The sequence below is a fragment of the Panthera leo genome, chromosome E3 (genome assembly GCF_018350215.1).
Source record: "Panthera leo isolate Ple1 chromosome E3, P.leo_Ple1_pat1.1, whole genome shotgun sequence".
Classification (NCBI taxonomy): Eukaryota; Metazoa; Chordata; class Mammalia; order Carnivora; family Felidae; genus Panthera; species Panthera leo.
Genome location: NC_056694.1, coordinates 19,074,239 through 19,099,693, shown reverse-complemented (window position 1 = coordinate 19,099,693; position 25,455 = coordinate 19,074,239). Strand labels below are relative to the sequence as shown.

At 50.7% G+C, this 25,455-nt stretch overlaps 1 protein-coding gene across 7 annotated transcripts in view; it reads right to left on the bottom strand.

Moving 5' to 3' along the window:
• Positions 1-25,455, bottom strand: part of XPO6 (exportin 6) — a 102,618-nt gene that overhangs the window by 4,013 nt on the left and 73,150 nt on the right. For all 7 annotated transcript variants that reach the window (XM_042921526.1, XM_042921524.1, XM_042921523.1 and 4 more), the window contains exons 12-21: positions 24,809-24,878; positions 18,625-18,784; positions 15,552-15,644; positions 12,833-12,977; positions 10,696-10,842; positions 9,596-9,785; positions 5,102-5,257; positions 3,902-4,016; positions 3,546-3,717; positions 2,045-2,206 (exon numbers count right to left, since the gene is read on the bottom strand). In XM_042921526.1, coding sequence (XP_042777460.1) covers positions 2,045-2,206; positions 3,546-3,717; positions 3,902-4,016; positions 5,102-5,257; positions 9,596-9,785; positions 10,696-10,842; positions 12,833-12,977; positions 15,552-15,644; positions 18,625-18,784; positions 24,809-24,878 — 1,410 coding nt within the window. The remainder of the gene's footprint in view (positions 1-2,044; positions 2,207-3,545; positions 3,718-3,901; positions 4,017-5,101; positions 5,258-9,595; positions 9,786-10,695; positions 10,843-12,832; positions 12,978-15,551; positions 15,645-18,624; positions 18,785-24,808; positions 24,879-25,455) is intronic.

The window sequence follows — 25,455 nt, the reverse complement described above, 5'->3', positions numbered from 1 at the left end:
GGATTCTGCCTGTGTAGCAAGAAGCTGCCCACCCTCTCCTCGGCGTCCCAGCTCTTACAGACCACAAATCCTGGGAGGCTCCTTCAACCAGCTGCCTCTGCTTGGGGTTAAGCAACAGCAAAGTTTTAAACTGCTTTGTAATTTCTGGGCTATGAGCTATTAGTTCAAGGGCAAAAAGAAACTCCCCTCCGGACCTGACCAAAACAACCCCCAAGCTGATGACGTACAAGCCCCCACCCCTAACAAGCTGCTAATTGCTCTGTCATTCTGACCCCAGGCCCCTGAGCTACAAGAAGGGGGTCTTATAATGCCTGCTACAGCAGTGACATCTCCATGATGCCCAATGTTTTATTTACTTTTTTAAGTTGGGTTTACTGAAGTGTGTGACACAGAAAAACTCCCTCTTTCGGGGTGCACTGCCGTGTGACTGGTACAGGGTCATCTAACCACCATGACAATCAAAACACACATTTCCATCTCCCCCCACCCCTCAAAAGTGTCCCTGGTGTCTCCACTAGTAGTCAGCCTTTTCCCCTGCCCCTGGGCGACCACTGCTCATTCTCGGTCCCTCCAGTTTTGCCTTTTCCAGAATGTTATATGATGTAATGGAATCATATGGCATTGTAGCCTTTTGGGTCTGGCTTCTCACCCAGCACAACGTGACCTATGTTGGTGTTGGTGTAAGAATGTTCCTTTTTACTGTCAAGTAGCAGTCCATTATATGCGTGTGCCTCAGTTTACCCACTCACCAGATGATGGATATCTGGATTGTCTCCAGATTTGGGCAATTATGAAAAAAGCCACTATAAACACCGTGGACACGTGGCATGAATAGGTTTTCATTTATCTTAAGTAAAATGCTTAGACGTAGGATTGTTGGTCAGGAAACTGCCAGACTGTGAAGCCGTCTTCCAAACTGGCTTTTACCAGTCCCGAGCAGGGGGCCAGCCATCACCAAGAAGGCTTAAAAGCAAGGCTGAAGAGGGGGATAGGAGGGGAGCAAACACTTGAATACTCCACACCCAAGGCCCCACCGGAGACAGAAGGGCAGCAGGAGACCAGCCGTAGGGCTCGTGCTCATCCAGACTCTCCACACTGGGAGCGTGTGCCTGTGTGCCGACCGGGGGCTCGAGGGGGTAAGGGGAGAATCCCTCTGCCCATGCTGTGAAGAAAACCCTGCACTGAAACAAACAAAAGGAGAACCCTCTACTCCAACCTAGGCTTAGAACAAAAAGTTCTACGATCCAGTGCAGCATGAGGATAGTGCCGGAAAGCAGCCACGAGGCAGCCTGGCCGCCCTAGCCTCCCACGGCGGGAGACCACTTGCTTCACAGGGCGGTGTTCCACCAGTATAGTGCGGTACGGGCCAGAATGATCTTTTTTTTAAAATTAATCAATTAATTAATTTATTTTAATGTTTTATTTATTTTTGAGACAGAGAGAGAGCATGAGCAGGCGAGGGGCAGACAGAGAGCGAGACACAGAATCCGAAGCAGGCTCCAGGCTCCGAGCTGTCAGCACAGAGCCCGACGCGGGGCTAGAACTCACAAACCGCGAGATCATGACCTGAGCCGAAGTCGGACACTCAACCGACTGAGCCACCCAGACGCCCCCTGAATGATCTTTTAAAAATGCAGATCACTGGGTCCCTCTCCAAGGGGGAGTCTCCCCAAGAGACTCCACTCAGCTCCCAGTCAAGGAGGCCTCGACAGCTGTGCTGACGGCAGGCAGTCCCCTCGCCCTTGGGAAACACAAGTGCCAGCTGCTGGGCATACGCTAACTCATCCAACCTCACAATAAACCCATCAGATAAGCAGCATTCTCCCCACTTGATGAGGGGAGAGACTGGGGCTCCAAGAAGTTAATTAACTTCCTAGGTCGCAAGAGGTAGTAACCAAGCTTCGGCCCAAGACGACCTGGCTTCCCCATATGTCAGGGAAGCAAACCAAGGGACGGCCAGCCAGTGGCCCCAGCTGGTGTCCAGGATGAGGCCTGTCCGTCCCAGGATCACACGGCAGCCTCGCCGGCTTTGCCAGCACGTTACCTGCATGATGGCACTGAACTGAGGCTCATTCTCCATCTGCTCCTCAGCGATCCCCCTCTGGACACTGGCCAGGACAGTGGACTTGAAGAAGTACCTCCAGTTGTGATGGAGCGTCCGGAACAGGAGCTCAAACAGCTCAGCCTTCACATCAGGGGAGGGGCGCTGTGGAGACACACAGACCCTCAAACCTTCCCTTCCTGCGGCTCAGGGGGGCCGCTCACAGCCTCAGCTCCGAGCAGCAAGGAGGCCCGGGCAACGCCTGATAACAGCAAGCAGAGTGTCAGTGTCCCCCCACACTGCCGTCTGGTCCAGTCCCCTTCAGGCCAGCAGTTCAAACCAGGTATACTTCCGCAGAGACACGATGGCCGGGTCAGTGCCAGGGGTGCCCTTTTTCTGAGGGAAACCCTCAGCCCTCTAAGCCAGGAAAAAACGGCTACCAAATGGCAGAGCAATGAGCGATACGGGTTTCCTGTTTAGAAAGCAGCTGATCCGATCTGTCACCTCTTCTTGGCTGTGTTGTTCCTTCCCCCAGGATAAAAACCGCTGTCCCAGCTAACCTGTTGACCCCATGTAAGACAAGTAAGAAGCTTTAAAAGCAGTTTTGCCGTCTACGGAAGAGGAGTCACAGAGCACCTGGAAGGCACAGAAAGCAGCGTCAGGGGACCTCAGAGGAGGCAGCGTGTGGCGCTGAGCGCTCTCTGGGCCTGTGTCCCTGGTCACCAGCAGCAGGGTTCTGGGAGGAGGGGAGGCTTAGCGGTATTTTCTAACTGAACCAAAAATCTCCAAGTCATTGGAGGGCATGCCAGGTCACGGTATTCCAGATGTCTCTGTAGAATTCAAAACTGTAAGCCCCAGATATATTTAATTCAGCCTTGATTAAAATTAAATTGGGACCAGAGGGCACCAGCTCCCATGGCAGGAATCCTTACAGGGCCCAAGCGTGTTTAACGACGCAAAGCAACTCACTCACTTAAGCCTTAGTTGGGGGACTTAAAAAGGTTAGCTCTTACTTAACTATCACATAAAATTTAGTTAAATTCACACTTATTCTGGATCTTGTCATGCTGAATGTAGGTTTTCTAAGGATGTGGAGTGTTTCTTTAACAACAAAACTTCTACATGGTTCCAAGCACTGGCCTCGTATCCTTGAGACCGGTGCATGGGCTTACTAGTATGTCTTAACAAGTACGTCTTGTTACGGTGTTTGCCGGAGAAAACCACATATTCACCTAAAGTTAGAAGCTATTTGCCACGGACACTGATCTTACTCACCGACCAGCCTTGCATTTAACCTGCTGTGTTTTTTTCCTAGACTAGTTCCAATTAACTCGACCAATACAAAAAGACTAGACCAAGCTACAGGCATTCTTTCCTGGAAAAAATTATCTTACAGAAAAATAACAAGTGAGCTTTAAAACACTGCATTTTCTTCACTATCTCATTCCCTCCTCGGCTGCAGAAGCGAGGCAGCACAGGGGACCACCCCCCCAGCCCCTCATACCTCGGCAATGATGGGATACACCTGCTCCATGCACAGGGAGATGATGCTGGGGAGAAAAGGCTTGAACACCTGGCCAGGCTCCTGGACCACCACCTGCAGGATCTTCAGGAACTTCTCCACCACCCGGCAGCCAGTGCTGCCTTCGTGGAGGATGCTCTCGGCCAGCTGTTCTCTGCAGACAAGGGGAAAGCACGCAGTAGCCAAAGAAATGCTCTCTGGGGCGGGCAGCATGAAAACCAACGCTCGCGGCAAGTGAAGAGAAAGGAGCAGAAAGTCCTAGGTTTTGTGGCCGGCCCCACCCCTCCTTGTCCCCTGGGAGTCTGGAAGCCACGGACAGCGGATCTGTGGTTGGTTACCTGGTAAACATGTTGAGGAAGGTCTGGATGATCTGCTCCGTGAAAGGCACGCCCATCTGTACTCTAAGGCCTCGGAACAGAGTGAGGAAGAAGCTCAGCATCTCGTCAGTCACATCTAAGCAGAGGCACAAAGCGAACGGTCAGAGGCGCGAGCACACGAGGGTAAGTGGAAGCCCGGGGCCTGGCTGACCTCCTTTTTTCAATCTGCACTATCCTCTCTCCCGAAGGCTTCCTGCTGGAAGAAATTTCCCCAACACCATCGGAGCCGTGATGCAAAGCGGGAGATGACCGAGGACATGCTGGGACGACGGCTCCGGCCTCGCGAACCTCTGGCTCACAACGGCTCACTAGAGGAAGCGAAGGTCACCTCGAAGCCTCCCTCGCCAGCCGGCATCCAGCGACACCGAGTTTTCACTGCAGGTGGGCCATTTTGTGCTCACGCTGACGGAGCGATTCAACCGGGTCAACACCTGAGTGCTTCTGCCATTTTGCTCTCTGATCGCTAATCCCCACACTTGGGTCAGAGGTTAAGTGGCTGAAAATGGATAATGACGGTGTATTCAGGCTGCGTGGCCCTCTATTATTAATGGTCCATTATCATTAATGGACCAATAATGGGACTAATTGCCAAAAACGTTGGTTACGTTTCCTCCGGTTCCACTGGCAGATCTCAACAATCATCTCGTACAGTGTTCTGGCTCTAACCTCACACACTCTGCTTACAAGAGGCAATCAGTGAATGCTTGCTGACTGACAGGCCCCAATAGTCCTCTCCGAAGACTGACGAGGCTGCTGTAAACGCTCTCCCGAGAGCCAGAAAGAGCCTCTATCGGGTGAGGGAGGGAACCATGTCGGCAAAACCCACCTTGCCATCTAAGGAAATACGCGGCACTCGGGGGAAAAAGTTCCTTCCCCTCCTTTACAGAGCCCCTGCACCTCATCCACTCGTGGCCACGCTGGGAGAAGGCAAAGACTTAGAAGCGAGTCCCAGGTAGACGCCCCAAGTGACTCCGGGCCACACGACACAGGTGCAAGGCCCAGGTGAGGGCTCCACGGGGCCTCAGCACCCCCCCCCCCCCCCCCCCCATGAGCGTCCCTGCCCTCTGCCTTCAGAACCCGGGCCCGCACCGCCAGCTCCTTGTGTTCTGCCGAGCCGAGCAGTCGCTCTGGGCCTTGCAGGCGCCTGCCAGCAGCTCCTACCTGACTGGTGGATAAAAGCTGGAAAGAGGGCCAGGGAGACTTGCACGGATTCCTGCAGCGACTGGTAGCAGATCTGCCGGGACTTGGTGGACTCCCCGGAGACGCTGTCCACGATGTCTTCTAAAACACTAAGCGTCTGGTGGATAATCACTTTGGCTGCAAATCGAGATTCAGTGCACGTTATGACTTGTCGGAGGATAAATAAAGCAGGGGGCCGGGGAATACCCGGGAGGGGGCGAGATTCGCAGAAGTATTCGGAGGGCAATCGCAGAAACCTTGCTGAACGAACACAGTCTCTCTTCATGGGCTTCTCCACCTCTCCCGTCTCTCTCCCCCTACACCCTCTTCTTTCTTCTTTTTTCCGCCAGGACTCTGGCTGCCCGCTTGCTCAGATTTTTGCCTCTCTTCTGCCTCTGTCCACCAGAAACAAGGCCACCCAGAGGAAAAGATAAAACGTGGCCCCAGTTAGGTGTCTAGACTCTAAGATGGTGAACAGACGGGTGAGACTGGGCGTCCCAAGGTAATCACCCCAGGTGAGAAAGGACACATGCAGATCCGACACCCCTTCCACCCGACGTGTACCTCCCCGCCTGGCGATCGGCACCAGCACCCCGCTGGCCCACCTACTGTTGCTACGTTCGTGAATAAACTGCCTGTTCGCCCCTTATCCTACTGGGCCTGGGGCCTGACGATATATATGATTATTATGGTATCATGTGATGTTATCAACAACATACGCTTCTAATGAGACCCTGATGTAAACGCGATGCCTTCAGGGAACACAGAGAAAGCAGAGGTGGTGGCCAGCAAACGGGCAGGAGCTCAGAGGACACGGAAAGGGCCCTGATCAGAGGTGCCGGATAGGAACCACAGACGGGCACTTGACGGCCCTACACCCAGACAGGCTCCTTGTCAGTACACCGGGAATAGCCAACAGCCCCACCTTCACGGGGCTGCCGCGAGGATGAGAGACAAGGTTGAGAACGTGTCGAGCCCAGTGCCTGGCACATCGGAAGGTCCAGCACAGGGAAGCTGTCACCATTCCTCAGCACTGGTGGGGCTGGCTCCTCCCCTTAGACACGGAGCTTCCCACCGGCTGCCCTAAGAAGCACCCCCATGGCTCAGCCTGAGCTCAGCAGACTCAACGCTGGCAGAGCTCCAGAGGGCGGAACCAGAGCTGGGCTGAGGGCTGGCCTCTACCTGGTGGGGGTCCCTGGGTCGCCCTGGCCCCTCAAGCTCTGCAGCGGCTGAAGCCTCTGCGGCGGCTGAAGCAGCTTCCAGAGAAACATAAAGCAGAAGGAATAGATGCTCTAGAGGAGCAGGTTTGACTCCTGACTCTACTAGATTTTGTCTCCTCATCTGAAAATGTGGACAGAGAGAGACCACCACCTCACTCAAAGGACTGAGCATGAAAGAGAAGAATGGCTCACGACGGGCCTGCTTCTCTAACGGCCAGCCACACGGACCTCGGCAAGTGCACACAGGGCACACGCATCCTATGGAAGGAGCCACTCCCTCACAGCTGCTACAAGGACCGGGGCCAGGAAACTGCACTCGGGTCAGACGTTTCCCCAAGATGACACAAGGCACAGGGAAAGCAGTTTAGGGGGAAAAGCCAGTAGAGTTAAGAGACCAAAACTTGACCTCTGATGTGTAAGGAAACTGAAATAAGAACCAACGCGTATTCATAAAAATGTACAAGAGCAAACGGAAAGCACCGTTAAATACGTAGTAACAGGAGAGATACGTAAAGTGTGATACCTTCCATGGAATAGGATGTTATCAAATCATTAAAAACAATGCTTTTCAGAACAAAGGGGTGATGTCGTGCAGGACAAGGATCTGGAAGCATTCAGAATCAGATCTGACTCCCGACCCCACCACCTTCTCTCTGATCCTGAACAACCTACACCTGCTGAGCCTGGTGGGGGAGGGCGCTTCACAATGGAGAGACTGGCAGGCACTGCTCAAAGCAAGTGATCCCAGAGAGCATGCCAAAATGGGACACACAGAAGTGACACAACGGGAGGTACACGTCACTGCCCAGGTGGTATTCACACCCCAACTGCTGGAAACAATCAGACAGAAAAGATTATGGGACATTTTACATGCAAATGGGTTTGGACTCTTCAAAACTGTCAATGTCAGAAGAAACAAAAAACCAGGAATACTTTTCTATATTAAAAGACTGAAGAGGGGCAGTAGGTTGAGCGTCCGACACTTGATTTCAGCTCAGGTCTTGATCTCACAGTTCATGAGATGGAACCCCATGTCGGACTCTGCACTCACGGTGCAGAGCCTGCTTGGGATTTTCTCTCACCCTCTCTCTCTGCCCCTCCCCCGCTTCTGCACTTGCTCTCTCAAATAAACAAACAAACAGAGATGTGACAACCAAACAGAACACAAGCTCCTTGGCTGTATCTTGGACTTTTTAAGAAGCAAAAAAGGCCACTTTGGTAACACCTGGGGAAAACCTGAACATGGTCTAGGTGTTAAATGACATTACCGTAATGTCACAACTTGGCTGTATTCGTGGTGTTTGGGTTACAGAAGAGAACACCTTGTTCTCAAAGACAAAGGTTAAGGTGTCAAGGATAAAGTGTCGGTAACTTCCTTTATTTAAAGGGCTCTACTAAAAAGAGGAAGTGTGTGGGGAGGTGGGAGGAAACACGAGTGTGGCAAAATACTAACAAGTGGTAAATCCTAGTGAAAGATACACAGTTGTTCCTTTGCTTCATCCTTCAACTATTCTGTAGGTTTGAAAATTTTTCAAAGTACTAAACTGGGACGGGAAAAAACACTCCAGGCCTGGATTGGATCACTTGCAGCAGGAGGAGAAGACAGACCTCACAGGGCTGCAGGGAGGACCGCACGACGTAACGTACATGAAGTTCCGGGACCCCGCCTGGCACGCAGCGAACACCCCACAGACATTACTCTAAGTCTGTGCACCGTGGGAACCATGGGTTCTATTCAGCAAATAGTTCCAGCATGTGGTGGCACCCGCTCTGCCGTGGAAGCGTATGCTCTGGCCGACGAAAAGTGAGCGGAGATACAAATGATGGGTGTCACCTGCAGACCAGTGCTTTAAGAGCCACTGCACAAGCCCCCACGTCCCTGTCCCCGTGTAAGCACAGACTGCGGGGCGGCCTTCAGCGGCCTGGGTCGCTGAGTCGCCAGGAAAATAAGCAGGACGTTCTCCAACCCCCGTGGCCCCAGCTGAACATGCAGTGCGAGCAAGAAATACATCTTTCTCCTGGATTAAGCCACTACGCTTTGGGGACTGTTTGTTACCACAGGGCAAACCTACCCAACCCATGCTGGCTGACCGACATAAGCACGTGTAAAATAAAGAGACAAAAGACCACCAGATTTTCTGAAACACGACTCCACACTAGCTGTATGTAACCCCTGCGCCGATGACTTCCTCTTACCCGGGTTTCCCCAGGGATAAGATCAGGATAATCAACAGTGCCTAACTCGTAGGCTGATGTGGAAATTCAATGAATTAGTGAATGTAAAACACCGAGACCCAGGACCAGGCAAACACCGGACCGTGAAGGCTGGTGCCGGCTCAGCCGGAGGTGTGATGGCGGAGAGAGGACCGCCCGGGCAAGGGCCCAGCGCTCAGCACACCCTCACGAGCTCCGCTGCTCCCATGCAGCTCCAGAACTAGAAGACAAACTTAAACAGAGAATAAGGATGACAATGAGAGAATTAAAAGGGTGACTTTCTAAAATACTAAAACCAATGAGATTTAAGAGTTTTCCCCTTCTTTATACTATTCTAATATTTTTGTACAATAAGCATTATGGTAATGTCCCTGATTATGAAAATGATGTTTTTTAAAAAATGCTGGTATTTATTGCTATTTTTAACATTTGTTGACATTCTATGAATGATGTTATCCAATAATGTTCCAATACTTTCTCACTGTGAAAATACTGTATTTTCTTAACATGTACTATAAAATTTGTACATCAGAGAAATCTGATGCCTTCTACTTGAACTGAGTTCTCTTGATTCATTTTCCTCTCCTTTTTTAATATAAATAATTAAACTTGAAGTGCCATTTGTGAAGATACCAAGTTCTTTCAAAGCCTCTGAAATACACGCATTTGGAGAAAGGTTAAAAATAGTTTCAAAAGACAGTTCTTAGATCTGCTCTTCCCAGTGAATTGCTTTGATTGCTTATATAAGTATCTGAAACGGATCAGTCCCTGTACATTTTTTTATCCAAGGAAGGCACCATTGACGGTTTACTTATTTTTGACATTTTAACTAAGAGAAGGGGTGTCCCACATTCAGGAAATAGGTCCGGCTGACGCGTTCACAGAATTCCACAGAGAAGCGGCTTCTACCGCCGAAAGCTGGCTCTCCCACTTTGCAGCTGAGGGACTACGGACAGATGAACGAATGCCGCATCGGCCACAAAGGAAGACAGCGCCTGGCCTACCTGCCTCCCCGGGCCGTCCCCGGCTCTGGGACACTTACTGTCCTCCAGTGGCATCTTCCTCTGGGGGGCCGCAGCATTGGGTTTCAGATCGCGATAGTCCCGTGAGAGTGCGGAGATGAGGCTGGCGTGGTTGATGGAACGGACGGGCCACTGCTGCTCATTCTCAGGCAGGTTTGGCCACGGAAGCAGCAGGATGTTAGAGAGGGCTCGGCACACCAACACCTGAGCCTGGAAGAGACCACCCCCCCGCCCCAGGTATCCATCAGAGGGTTAAGAGCAACAGCCGCTGCACCGGACGCAGCCTGGGCACCCAGGGCACACGCGGAGCTCAGGCCTCCGGGCTCCTTTCTCACAGGCTGGGCCTGAGGCTTCGGTCCAAATCTCAGGTAAGGCAGGGAGGAAAGTGAAAGTGAAGCAAAAACACCACGCCTGGTTCCAGCGCGTTCCAGGCCCCATCCTGGAATGTCATTTCCCGATGCTGTCACTGCCCCTCTACTCTGGTACCTGCAGCATTACGGGGCGGGGGAGTCACAGTCACTGCAGACGCTCGGTCTAACCAGTCCCTTAGCTGCTGGCTCCCAGCACCCTCGGAGGAGCCGCTGAGAACAGGGCTGAGAGAGAGAGAGGCTGCCGAGAACCTCTTGCGATCAACGTGCCTTTGGCGCCAGGTCAAAAGCAATACTGTGCCACCCCGGGCGCGCCCAAGTAACTGCTCCGACTCCCCTCGGACGCCACCTGTGTCTTGTTGGTTTTTAAACTTCCAGCCTGAGCCTCCTGAAGGATTTTGTGAAAATCCTTGTCTGGAGCTTCTCAACCCTAAGAAAACAAACGTGACAACGGACTGTTTTAAACCAAAAGGAATGCAAAGAAGACGCTGACACCAGCCAAATCGCTGGCTCTCAAAGCAGCGCCACCTCAGCACCTATCGGGAGGGTCTTTTACATCCTGATCTGCACACCGCCCGACTGCGTCGGGAAGGGCCTGACGACAGGGCACGGAGGCTGCCCTAAGTGCCACCTGGGGAGGAAACCATCTCTGGTGGCACAGCCCGTAAGCTCCGAGTGCGAAAGAAAGACCAGACTCCTCTTGCTCAGCCTCACGGCTCCAGGGCCCATGCAGCGTGGCCCTGGGGTCTCACCTTATCGACGAGTCGCTGAGCAGAGGCATCGGTGATTCTGTTGAACACTTTCTGCACCGCGGGGATGCTGATCAGAAAGACGGGCCGCACGGTGGTGGCCAGTGAGACCAGTAAGTGGCACGCAGATAGCAGCAACTTGTCTTGGACCTGGAGACAGAAGAGAACGTGTCGGTTCACTAGCTCTCCCGCGAGGCTGCGATTCGAAGAACTCCGACGAGGCAGTCGCAAGCCAGATCTGCTGCCGGGCCGTCGTTGCACATAACTCGGGCTCTGTGTCCAAGAAGTTTCCGGGGACGGCGCCCAGCACGAGGCACGCTCCTCTGTGCCACGTCGCAGCTCCTGACCTCACGCCGGGAGCGCCACCTCCAGTTCCTCCTGTCCTTAGTCGCTGGCACCTCTGGGCGCGATCGCTTCTCAGCTCCAAAAATTCCACGGCAGACTCCTTGGCCTGTCATTCAAACTACTCGGGATTGTTCACCTCACTCCTCCCGCTCCAACCAAGCCAACGTTTCTCTCCACCCGCCTTCCAACACTCAACCGGTCACGCCAGGCTCTCCTGCTTCCTCCCCTCCGCGTGCCAATCAAAAACCTGGTTCGAGGACCATCTGCCCTTTTCAAATTAGCAAAAGAGAAAACTCTTTATAGATATGACCTAATGCTGGTAAGACTGGTAAAAAACAGCACACCAAAGAGTCACGGGCATGCAGTTACTTTCGAAAGAAATATTACTAGAATTTCCTAGAACCACACATTATCCCTAACCTTTAACCTTTAATCCCGCTTTAAGAAAATCACCTAAAAGGATAAAGCTAAGTGCATATGTGCATTTCAGAATGATCTATAGTGATTTTTTTCAAATTCAGGCAACATTAAAGTCCAGCAATGGCTGGATACATCATAAATTATATTAATCCCCCCTCGTGGGATATTGTAACTCATTTACAAATTACAATCACAAACTGAACAAAACCTGGGGCACCTGGGTGGCTCAACTGATTAAGCATCTGACTTCCGCTCAGGTCATGAGCTCATAGTTCATGGGTTCGAGCCCCACATCGGGCTCTGTGCCGACAGCTCGGAGCCTGGAGCCTGCTGCAGATTCTGCGTCTCCCTCTCTCTCTGCCCCTCCCTCGCGCACACACTCTCTCTCTCTCAAAACTAAACATCAAAAAAAATTTTTTAACAAGCTAAACAAAACCTTATGGAAATCAATACACTGTTAAGAGGAGGACAGAATGCTACGTAGATTAAGACTACAAAAAGACAGGGCCCAGTTGGTTGCTTGTCCAACTCTTGATCTCAGCTCACGTCATGATCTCATGGTTCACATGACAGAGCTCCAAGTCGGGCTCTGTGCTGACAGCTCGGAGACTGCTTGGGATTCTCCTCCTTCTGACCCTCCCACACTTACACTCTCAAAGCAAATAAACTTTAAACAAACAAACAAAAAAGACGAACACCTATACGCTCCATAATATAAACTGATGGTTTTCTCAAAGGACAGCTGAGTAGAAGCTGTCAAATTTACTTGGATGCACCTTTGACCTGGTAAATTCACTTTCCGGAACCCATCCTACAAGGTTGTACATACCAAGAACTAATTTCCATCAACAGGAGAATTATAAAACATTCCCACTACCAAACAGCAGTGTTTTAGAATGGGGGATTAAAGAGTACCATAAATTTTCGGTCTAGAACTTAAATAGTGTTTAACTTCTTCACAATGAGCATGCATTCATGTGGGACTGAGGTTAAAAACTTAAGCTACGTTTGAGTTTATATGGACCACAGCTCAAAAGGAACATGAGAGGACACGTGGTTCTATGGTAGTGCTGAGAATTATGGGTCTAACACCATGCGATATTTTGATTTTATAATAAGTGGGTATGTGGACAAAAGGACAAGGACTTAGACACAAAGCGTAGCCCTTGGGCGCCTGGGTGACTCAGCTGGTTAAGTGTCCAACTCGATTTCGGCTCAGGCCACGACCTGGAGGTTCGTGGGGCCGAGACCCACGTCAGGCTCCGCGGTAACAGTGCGGAGCCTGCTCGATGTTCTCCCTCGCCCCCCCCCCCCCCCCCCCCCCCCCCCCCGGAATAAACAAACTTAAAAAGCGTAGCCCTTGCTGCCTTAGGACCTTGGTGCTGATCAGAGGTGTGACGGCATCCATGGTGGTGGAGACGAGCGTAACAAACTGCTGTGTGTTCTGCCGATGAGCTTCGCTGCAGTACTGCGCTAGCCAGTGAGAGTACGCCTGGAGAGCGGCCAGGGACTGGGCGTGCCTGCAAAGGGGAGAGAAGATGCGATTTCAAAGGTTAAGGTCAAGACATATGAGCATTAAACTTGTGTCCACAGCAAGTAAGGATTCCACTCATTGCATTTACCGTTCTAAGACACGCGAGACGGCACAGAAATCACGTACTCGCTCAGGTAGGACCTAAAAATCAAAACTCATCATCTAAATGTTGCCACCACTTCCTGTGACACAGAGAGCAGTCAGTTCTCTATGAAGCTACGGCTCCTTTTAGTGGACAACGAATTTTAGGAAACAAGAGCCTGGGGACTTAGGGGTCTCACCGCTCCTAGGACCTTTTAGGGGACAGAGCTAGGATTCAGGCAGACACCACGTGGAAATCAAACTGGTTGCCACCAACCGGGTGGCAAGTTGACCTCAAGCGCCTCAGACAGGACACAAGAAGGGCACACCGCCACCTATCTAGTGTTCTCGCGAAAAATGTTGACCATCGATCTCATACAGATCAACAACCAGACAAATTTCGATTTTTAAGATTTTCCTTAGGAAAAAAAATTAAGAGGGTGCCTGGGTGGCTCAGTCGGTTCAGTGTCTGACTCTTGATGTGGGCTCAGGTCATGACCTCACGGTTTGTGACTTCAAGGCCCGCATCAGGCTCCGTGCTGACAGCGCAGAGAGCCTACTTGGGATTCTCTCTCTCTCCCTCTCTCTCTCTGCTCCTCTCCCGCTTGCACTCTCTCTCTCAAAATTAAGTGAACATTTAAAAACAAAAAAATTAAGACCTAAATCTCCCCAAAACTCCATTTCTCTTTCCCTCATCTGACTCTCCTCCTGTCCCTCCCTCCCACGAACATGTACAGTCTGGGGAGCTGATCTAGATTATGGGAGAGAAATGTAATATGGGATTCATGATTAGTTAGACATTGGATCCAAAGAAAGAAGGACACTTCTGAGGCAACTGGAGAAATTCGAGTATGGAAAAATATATACATATACACTCTTAAAAACCCCAGATATTACGGCATCCATGAAAGTCTCAGAGTATTGATAATGGTATTATGGTTATGTAGGAGGAGGACCTTGTTCCCAGAGATATGTGCTCAAGAGTTTATAGGTGAAGTGACATGTTTGCAATTTATTTTCAGTTTACTTACAAAAAAATAGTGTGTGTTTGTGTGTGTGTTCACCTGTATAAACAAAAAGGAAGCGTGAGAAACAAAAGCAAATGTGGCAAAATATCTATAACTGACGAATCTAGCTTGAGAGTATAGGGTGTTCATTCTGTTTTTCCCCTTTTCTACAGGTGTGAACTTTTTCAAGCCGTTATTTTGTATTTTACATTTAGAATGCACTGACTTTTAACTTTTAAGCTCTGAAAGTCAGCCTTTGGAGTCTAGGAATTTTAGTCAATCTATCAAATTTACAGAGCTCCGTAAGGCTTAAAGGGAGGGGCTCCAAAACTTCCTGAAATTGTGTGCAAGATGTTGTGTTTATGAGCAAATTAGCATTTTTCTCGGCTGAAGCTTCACAGCTTTCTCTAATCTCGAAAAGGAGAAGTATATATATATATGTATACGTGTGTGTGTGTGTATACACACACACACACACACACACACACACATATACACACACACACACTCTGAAAAAAAAAACCTAAACCACTATAAAGTAACAGATAAGACTCTCTTTCTATCATTTACCTAATTTGCAGCTTAAGAACTGCTCCGGAACAGGGGTCAGCAGACTTTTTCTGCAAATACCAGAGTGAAAATATTTTAGGCTTTGCAGGCCACACACACTCTGTCACAGCCACTCTGCCGCTGCGGCACAAAAGCAGCATAGATAATACGTAAATGGACGGGCCTGGCCGTGCTCCAATCCTAATTTACAAAAGCTGGCAGTGGGCTGGATTCGGTACAGGCCATAGTTCGCCAATGCCCGCTCCGGTCCAGAGCAAGCCTTCCAGGCAGTGTGATCCCTGGGATGTGGCCCCGCCTCCAGTCTCCATTCTGCTGTCCCTTCCATAGTCACTTTCCTAATAGCTCCCCACCGTCCTGAAAGCTTCTCAAAGTGTGGTCCCTGAATGTTCTTCAGAATCGCCTGAGGTCTTGCGTAATCCGCAAATACCCGAGCCTTCCACATCCTGCTGTAGTCAGAATCTCTGATGGAATGTGTTGCCCAAGTAATTCTCTGGGCCCTACAGTTGCAGTCACTGGCCCACAGGAGAAGATTCACGGCACTCGAGCTGTTTCCACCATGGTCCTACCGTGCCTATCCGGCCTCATCTCCCACCACACAAACCACACACCACCCCCTAGTCACGGGGCTCTGCAACACATCTTTGTCTTGGCTCATGCTGTTCTTTCTTCCTGAAATGCCTACCCCACATACCCTCTGCTCCCAGCTCTCATCTGCCTGATGAATTCCACTTACTCCAATCACCCCTGCCCCCAATCAATCTTTCTCTCTGCCTAGGCTTGGAGGAGGCAGTTTTTCTCCTCTTCATGGCAGGCACAACTGTTCCCTTCTATCCAGAAAATTCCTGGGGGCCGGAGGACAAGGTCCCTCCTGAGAACGCACAAACAGCTAACTCTGTACTTACACATCAATGAGGTCAGGTTTCAGTACTGACGGCACAGCAGTTTCAATGTTGTACAATTTTATCTGAGATCCATACAGAGTGACTTTGACCAACCTGTTGGCAAAGAAGCAGGTAAGAGAAAACATTCAGCTTGTGGGCTAACATAGACAAAATGGACAAGGTACCAACAAAGGGCCCAAAGACAGACTTTTTTCCATCCAAAGAAGAATCAAGACCACACCTTCAATTTTATCCCAAAGATACCTGAGATGTGCATGAAGATTTATATAAAGACACTAACTAAAGCTGACTTACAGAATCAAAAAACTTTGTATGCAAAATAAATATCTAACAGGGAAATATAAGATGATATAATATATACAATAAAAGTGACTAAGAAGTAAATATATCATGGTGTGTATTTTACCACAACGACAAAACTCTGGACAAGTAAATGTTTCAGATGGACAGATATATGACAAAGAAAATACAGCAAAATGTTCACTGTAGAATCTAGGTGACGGGTATATGGGTGGTCCCTGTATAATTTTTCAACTTTCCTGAAGATTCGAAGATGTTCATGATAAAATGTTTGGGGGAAAGGGCAGGGCACGAAGCAAAAAAGGTTTGAGAACAAATCGAAGCGTTTTTGACATGAAGCACAATCCTTCCAGAAGCAAGCTGCTGCGCCCACTGGTGGCACAAGGGCTCACTGCACGCAGACAAGCCTTCAATCCAGTAACTGGAGAACCGGCTGTACAGAGAAACGGAAAATGCCTCTTTCGTTAGAGATGGATGCTCCTTTCTGAGCAAAGGGAAGAAGCCGGAGACGCGGCGAAGCTCTCCCCGTGCCTGCTCTTTAAGGAAGCCTGGGAGCAGGTCTGAGGCGGGCGCCAGGGAAGACAGTGGGTGTTTCTCTCCCTCGGTGCCACGGCACAGAGCTTCTCAAACTTCACCGAGCGGAAGACTCAACTGGGGAACCTGTCACAGTGCAGGCTCCCTGGTCCAACCCCACAGACCGACCCTGCAGCTGCAAGGAGGAGCCTGGAAATCTGCATCTCTGGAAACATCCTGGGGCTCCGTGCGCGTGGACCACACTCTGGAAAGTGCTGCTCTCTGAAGGGACCAGAAAGCGGGACTTCACTAGAAAACCACAAGCTTGAGTCCCAAAGCACTGAGGGTCAGGAAGCAGTCAGAAAGTGAGGGTGAAAGTAGCAAGGGTTCTCGACTGGAAGCTCTGGAAAGGGGCCGGGGTGATACGTAAGCGACGTACCAACATGCACCCGGTGTTTAACTCTTTAAACTGTTCTCCATTCTTCACATTCACAAAGTAGGTATACATTTATTTAGTGGCACTGAATACACACAGAGCGTGCAGCCACCCGCTCCTGTCTCCTTTACCTTTTCATCCTATAAAACTCTAAGTCTGGACCCACGAAAGAGCAACCCCATCCCCCGCCGCAGCCCTGGCCCCCGCCATTCCCCTTTCCCTCTGGTCCGGACTATTCCATGGGCCTCACGTAAGTGGAGTCACCCTGTGTTTGACTTTACGTCCCGCTTTCGTGTTCCCCAGCATTCTTTGGTGCTACTCTACACGGAAAATGGGCTTCTAAACGTGTCTTTTACGATTTCTACGTGCAGCAGTTTAGCTAGGAGGTTTGTTGTGTGGAGCCTGAGTGAAAAGCCGGCTAATCACACTGGCTACGAAGATCAAGCAGTCGTAACAAGGAGCCTTCTCTCACACTTTATTCTGAATGAAGACAAGACTGCAAAGTACCCGTAAGTACTGAGCCTCAAACCTAAAAGCAGTGCAGAAAGATGTCCAAACCTAAAAGCAGTGCAGAAAGATGTCCTTATAAGGACCTATGAGCTAATGACGCAGGAACTCTGAACTCTGAAAAGATACAGATTTCAAGGAGGAAGAACACGTCCCATTCCGCTAACCGTCAGTGCAGTGGAACGGGCCTCACCCAGGACGGCGAGGAAGGAGGATGCTGGAGGCGACAGCTCTGTGGCGTGGCTAGAGCACAGCATCTGGACTCAGGAAGATGGTCAAAAACCCATGTGCTCCCTCTCGTGAAGCGTGGCCTGAAGAGAGGCACTCACCATCTCTGGGCCACGGTTGGCTCACAGGGAACGTGACATCCCCATCCCCCAAAGTAAAGAATGAAATGATACGTGCAAAACCACTTTGAAAGTTCTCTACCACGTGCTACTTTTACTATTTATTGATATTAATCTGGCTTTTAAAGATTTATCCAAAGCTCTTTGTTTTCTCTGCTTTTAAGCGAAGAGTAACAGTTAAAGAAGACTCTGGTGCGCAAGTCACTAGGCTTGGGGCTTGGTTTCGCTTGGCGTGTTATCAATGATACGGCGAGTGGGCCAGTGAAAGAGTCCGGTGGCTCAACTGTGGGCTGGACCCACATCTGCCCAATTTTGATCTAATCAATCCACCGGTTACCCTGAAACAGTCTGAACCTCCAAACACATTGAAGCATCTGACTCGTTAAGTGCCTGAGTTCGTGGGAGGGGCGCAGGGAGAATGGGGCAGTCGGGAGCGGTCCTCAACACACGCAGCCATAAACCCGAGGAGGGACCCGAGGGGAGGGGTAATGACAGAAGCCTGGTGGTGGAGAGGTTGGGAGCCACCTCTCCGGTCAAGCTTCAACTCCTCAGGACCCTCCCAGGGCTGGAAAAAGTCCCACCTCTAGCACCTGGCTGCCAGATGCCCACGGACTACCTGTTTGTCCTTCCACTCCCAGGGCTTTCCCGGTGTCTCTTTACCTGTGGGCGGAGACAGAAGACTGACCCCACGTGGCTTCTTCCGGGACTAACCCTGCCTTCTCATCCACAGACCCAATCTGCAACGAAGTGAACGGCCTACGCGTACAGGCTGCTAACCCCCGGCCGCTGCGCTAAGTGCCGTATCTCGTGAACTCTCACAAGAAGCTACAAGGCACCAGGTCCCCTCCATGTCACAGCGAGGGACCTGAAGTCCAGAGGGCTCCGGTGGCCGCTCCGCGTCCGCCTTACAGCCGGCGGCACGCCGCCCTCACGCAAGAAGGAGCGGCGCCGTGACGTCACTCTGGCCTACCTCTCCACGACGGTGAGGGCATCGCTGAACCGCGCCGCAAACACGTCTCCGATGAAGTACTCGGCCAGCCGGCCCACGGCCTGCAGGAGGGAACTCAGGTCTCTCAGGGAACAGTGCAGTCGCCGGCAGTCATTCTCCGCTGTGATGTTCAACCTGTGGCCTGGAACGTAACACCGCAGGCGGTTTTCCACGGGAAGGACGCGTTTAGTTACCGCTACGGACAACAGCTCCTACAGGCAAGCTACATTTAGCAAAACCAATTGTTGAAACACAGCAACTCACAGGCTGCTTCCCAGACACGAGCTGGGAAAATGGGCCCAGTCCTCCACCTCAACCTGTACCCACACGCACCCCGGGGCCAGAGAGACGGACAGCGAGCGCAGACAAGAGGGACACATGGCCTGGTGTGCCGACATGGACGGAGCACCTGACGTCATTCCTCTTGTGACCCTGAGGTAGTGACACCACCAATTTTACACCCAAGGAAACCCACACAGGGAGGCCCAGCCACCTGCCCAATGCGGGTCCTATTTCTGGGGCAGAACCAGGCTAAGCCTCTACAGCTGCAAACCTGCCTGCCTTCTGCACGTGGCCTGTCACACAGAATGGAATCTCCCTGGGCTGACAGGATTCACCCCTGTTCAAAGAACCGGGGGTAGCTGGCACTCCACCCCAGACGGTCTGCAGGTAGCACGGTCTAGAATAAAGGCACGGGGCCTGGATTCACAAGACGGGTGCCCTGCTACCCGCTGGCTCCGGACCTCAGCAAACCCTTCTGAGTCTGGTTCCTTAAAGAGGAAAATAATGCTCCCATTAAATTCACTAGTGTAAAGGCAAAGTTAGAATGAACTATGAAGCATCCTTCAATGTTTTAAGAAATAGGTGTAACAAAAAACTTGTGATTTTCTACGGCCTGAGACTTTCTTACTTTTCCACACGATTTCTTCAAGCCGAGTGATTTAGATGCAAAGATGAAGGACAAAAACATCTTCAATTCAGCCCATCTCCTTGCCTTGCGGACCCCTCTCCCCACAAAGGTCCACAAAAGACAGTGAGAAGAGCCAAGCCAGGAGAGGGCGCTCTGAGTTGGGACAGAGTTCTCCTCCATCCAGTCGGAAGGAGGGAGGGAGGGGCAGTAACAGCAAGAGCCCCCTCCCTGCCCACAGGGCACCTACAAATCCTACCACTCCCTAGATACCAGCCCCCTCCTGTGGCAATTTCAGGGGTTTACTCCGTTAGAAGAGAGGAACTGGCTAAGGGCAACCCTGCTCCCGTGGTGTCCCACAAGCATCTTCCTAGAACCCAGACCTACAGACTCAGCTCCCCTTAAGCGAGTGTCAAACCCCCTGGGGCTCTTCCAGTTAAGGCAGGAGAACCCGGACCACTCCCCCCTCCCGCCCCCCACCCCCCGCGCCTCCATCAACACCAGGGCTCTCGTGACCTCACTGCCTCCCCCACCCCCACTCCAATATCTCACCCGGACCCACTGTTAACCCCCAGTGCCTCAGGTCCCTGCCCAGACTGTCCACTGCATCCCTGACCACTCACGCCCTGTATGGTCTTCTCCAGATTCATATAACCACCACGTCTTCTGGGAGACCTTCTCTCCACATTGCCCGACAGAAGGAATGTGCTTCCCTCCTTTCCTGCATCCCCCTCCAGGGCACCTCAAGTACACATGCAGATAAACTAATGAGCTACAAGTCTCCTCACTGACCATGAACTCCTTCACGGGGAGGGGCTGTGGCCAACACTCTGCACAGCGCCTGGTACGGAAGAAGTGACCACAACGAACGAATGAATTAGATACGACCGAATACAGAGCAAACTAGAGCAGTACAGGGAGGCTTGGGGAGCTTGAGGTTCCCTGATTATTTAAATGTGATTATGGATAAACAACACTTGTGGCGAGACAAACAGCAAAGGCTGCACACCTAAGAAATTGCCAGGTGAAGCGGCAAGTTTGATGCCTCGGATCCTACGCTGGCTTCCACGTGATGAGGCTAGAAACAGACCTGTGACAGCCCCCAAGGGTAGACATGGGTTTGGAAAAAGGTGTGGGTCACATCCCCAGGAGCAGGAGGACAAAAGGAAGGGGCAAATCAAGGAAGGTCTTTACAGGGACAGAGCCGGTGACAAAGGCCAGCTTTGGCCCACCCCTGCCTTCCTCACCTGGTCCTCCACCCCCAGCCCCGCACAGAGAGCAGTGCTTCAGTCAGGAAAACACCAAGCGGTGGGATTCGCGGCCTGCAGGCACCCTGCCAAGGTCACTGGGGTGGGCGCCTAAGGAGGGTGAGCCAGCTCCTCTAGTCAGAGCAAGAGGACGACCACCCCACGCCAGCCAGATGAGCCCACAAAACGGAGAGAACCAAGAGGTATTTTTGATCATGCGAGAGACAACGCTGCCTCTCCTCCTCTCCCAGCTAACAAAAGCACCACAATCACGCACTTTCTGAATGTCAAGGATTTTCAGGCTTACAGCTATATAACTGACTCCCAGGGTAAACTAAAACCTGTTTTCCTTTGCACACCAAGCTTTAGGGCTGTGGGAAACAAAGCCTTAAGAAAAATCTGCCCTGGAACTGGGTGTGGTGCTGCTAGTGTCGGCCGAAAAGAGACCAGCCTTTCTCTCCCCGGGGGCAGCGAGGACACATTCTGACTCCGCACTCGCCCGCCCCGCGCACCTTCGTCGCCTCGCCCTCGCCCACGAGGCTCTCCACCCTGCCGACTGCTTCCCAACTTCTTGTGCCCTTAGGTTTACCCAAGAACGAGGTTCTTGAACAGTTTAAAACATGAAGGGAAACAAAAACCAAACCAAGATACCGCCCTAAATCGGGTTTCCACTGGCGTCTGGGTCCTAACAGTCCTGGAGTCGTTGTGAGCAGGCCTCCCCGCCTGCCCCTGAGTCCACCCGGCTGCAGCCGGTGCGGGGCCTCCTCCCAGCCTCTCCCCACAAGCCTCTTCGCGGAGTCCTCCATGTTTAAACAGCTGGGCCAGAAACGACAGAGAAAAAGTGTCCCTCCCCCCACAATTCCTTATTGGCATCCCTGGTCCCACCCCGAGGGAAGAACACAAAACGAGCCTAGGCCTGCTTACGAATGGCAGCCTTGGGGAGAGGCAAAGACAGAGACTCTCCTCTCGGCTCAAATACACCCCTGCATCCCTTCATTTCCCGTGTCACCCTCTGGCTGAGAATCCCTGCCATCCTGCTCGTTCCCTTCTAAACCTGCCCGAATTTGTCAAAGAGCAGTACTTGGAATGAAAACCAGCTCAGGACCGCTGTGATTTTAAACTATCAGTTCGAACCATAAGAAACTGCTGATACGTGTCCACTTCTGACAGAACAAAACTTCAATTCCGTATAATTCAACTGAAGACACACGTACCATCTACAGCGCGTGTCAATGCAAACTGCGACTGCTGCTCGCCTACCGTCTGCAAGACACATAAGCACACAGGCAGGAGGCACCCCAAATGAAAATCTCTGCGCCCACCCCCGAGCCTAGAACCTTCACACCGCCAGCAGCACCAAATGCTGCAAGCAATCACCTGAGTTCCCACTGAGAAAGCTGTTCAGAACCACCCCCTTCTCCTCCTATTTGGCTAAGGCTTAGATGTCCGCCTAATAGCAAAGAACAGCCGCAAAGGGGAACCCTCAGAAGGACATCACTGCCACATGGAGGTTTGCGGGACAGAAAACATCGCGGCCACACCGAAGCGCGATCTTCCATCAAGCAAGTCGCCCTGAAGCCATCTAGGTGCATGTGCTTTTTACCACGTCCAAAGGACAGCTCCCTGGCAAATCAATGCCCGGGGGGAGAAAACATCTTCATGTTAAATATAACTCAGTCTTCTTTTGTTGGGGGGGCTGCGGAGGTAGAGATGTGAAAATCCCCATTTGAGGAATTCTACTCTGAGAGAACAAGTAGGTCATAAATGAAGCCAAGCAGAACAAAGAATAGAAGAGACACAACAACCAAAGGTGGGATCTTTCAAACCACAGACGGTTGAGAAAGATAGGCAATGCGGGCGAAGGATGACCTCCCAGGGGCAAGACCCGCACACAGCCGCTGAGGTGCCACAGCGACCTCAGGCCTTGTCTCCGTCCTAATGAGGAAGTAGAGGCAGGAAGATCGGCAGCAGGTGTAAACAGTCAGTCTCCCATCTACACAGCCTCCAGGGGAGATTCGAGAATTAAGAGCTGGTGAGAAGTAAAGCACATGAATGGAGGGGCCACCCTCTCAGAGGAAGATGCCACAGTTTCTGTTAAGAGGCAGGAAGGCTGCTAATCCAGCATGGAGGTTATTGGAGAGGTTAGATGGCCATGGGAACCAGGGAACAAAATGTATTCAGAGTTTCCATTTTTTAATAGGCTTTGCATTGGAAACTTGGCTTTGGAGCCACTAAGGGATGGGGGAATGCTTCGTCACGGATAAGACAGATCGTTTTAAAACAGTAAGTATTTCTCTGGCCTGAGAGGAGTATGCACCAAGGAGCAGTGCTAGGGATGAGATTTATAAACGATCTGGAAAGGCCAGGCACACTGGGAAACCGCCAGTAAACGGGTTTCAGTGAGAACAGGTATATGATATTTCATTCAGGGAAAAATAAATCAGATTATCCTTCTCGGATGAGAAACTCTAAGTTACCAGTATGTCTCAGAAAAAGGATTTAGGAGTCGCTCAGATTTTTCTCCTCAAGACAGACTCAACGTAAGCTTTATGTAGGGGTCAATTTGGGGGGGTGGAGGAGTACATGTTCAGTTTCTTAAAAGATCGAGAATAAGATCAAGACCGGGTCTTTAGGATGCTGAGTACATTCTAATTTGATGAGTGGCCCTGAGGGAGAGACCACCAGGGTACAATTTTCCCCAAGAATGGATGCTGGAAAACATCTGTAGCATTTATACAGTCAAATGATTTTTGTTAATGTTGACAGCATATTTTACAGGCATGTTTGCTTTGAAAAGTGATCTTTTTAAAGTTCTTTGTAAGCTGTTCTTAACCTATCTACAAACTTAGGGGCATGCCAAGTCCCATCAACCTCCTGGGGCCCAGCGGATTATTTAGAAGCTAATAATACAGTCATGGAAACAAACCGTCACAGGCCACCAAGAAGGGCAGCCCCAGACAGAGCCTCTCGTGGAGGCTCTGCCATGAATAACAAGCTCGCCCAGGAGATGGTCTATACCCTGAGCGGCTCTGTGCCAGGCTGAGACAATTACACAGTAGAGGGGCTGGGGGCCGGGGCCAGGCAGGACTCCTGGAAGGAAAACACTGGGAAGAAGATGGGGGAGGCTGGGGGGATACGGGGAAGCACGGGTGCATTTGCAGGCACAAGAAGAAGTTTTTGGTGTTTTCAACTAGCTAGCAAAAAATGGACGGCAGATTTTAGTTCATTCAACTTTCTAATCCTTCCCTACTATACCATCTTGGGACAAAGTGACATCTCTGGACACCCATTTCCTCTTCCATAAAATAGGAGACCAGGACAGGTGAGAGAGTCAAAGACAGCGTAGGCAAAGAATACAGTGCCTGGTGTGTGACGTGTGTTCTACACACGGAAGCTGTTATTGTTATCAACCAAACGGCCAAAAACTGCTGACCCTAAACCCCAAGCAGGTGAGTGAAGCCACCTACCAAGGGCAGCCCAAAGTCTTCCCAGCCAGCTGCAGCCAGGCCTCCCGCGGGCCAGCTACGGGAGGAGAGTTAACAGCCACGAGCTGTCGGCGTGTGCCCGCACAGGTCGGCCGACTCCAGAGCCGCTCCTGGGTCCTCTTACTGCTTAACGCCAGGGAGGAAAGAGCACACGGCAGCAAAGCCCAAAGCCATTTTTCCCTAGCGTGCTTGCTGGTTTCAAAGACATAAGGAAATAGCCTAATTGATGGCTTTTTGTTTCTTTTTCCCCCGCTAAGTCCCCCCTCTTTGCTCCAAATCAGCTGCTTCTTTCTCACTGAAACACCTGTTCGGAATGCACTGTCACAGCCTCATCCTTGACCTCCCCCACGGCTCCTTTTTGTCATTGATTCTTTAAGAAAGTTTTCCATTTAGGAGTGGGGAGAGACAGAGCGGCGGGGAGGTGGCAGTGGAGAAATCATGTTGCGACAGCAAAGAAGGCAATAATTAAATATTAGCCCGGTAGTTTTCTTAATGTCGGTTAAATTAGAAAATAAAAACCAGTTTACCTGACCCTGAAGTAACTATAAACTGCTGTAAACCCAGATAAACTTCTAAATTGTCCTGAAGAACTGGGAACTGAAAACAAAAAAACAAAGATTAAAAAAAAAAAAACAAACATAAGTCCAACTTTTAACAGCATTTTAACGTTAAAACATTACAAGATCTATGGGGGGTGGGGAGGGGCATCAGATTAAAAATACCCTTTTCTCTGAGAACCTTTACTGCCAGCTAAGGAGTGGCTCCCTTCAGTGCCCTGCCTTCAACAATTTCTACAATTCACACCACCAATTAATGTTTGGAATCAGAAAAAAACAAAACAAAACAAAACAAAACAACAACTTATCAGGTAGATAACTCTTTTCTAAACAAAGCAATGGATGCTGGGTTTGACTATTACGGTTCCTAAAAGAGGACACCAAACCCCAAATGATCTACACCTTCTAGAGCTTAAAGACGGAACCTATCTCCCTTCAAATCCAAGGGAAATCCTATTCTGGAAAGAACTGTCAGATAATCTGCCTTATTTAAGTGCACGGCAGAGTGAAAAGACAGGCCCAATTTTTTAGAAGTCTGATTCCCTTACTCATTTGGCAGACAGGACCCTCATAACCAGAGCTATCAGTATCTTTTCTTTCTAAAGCTGCTAACTCAC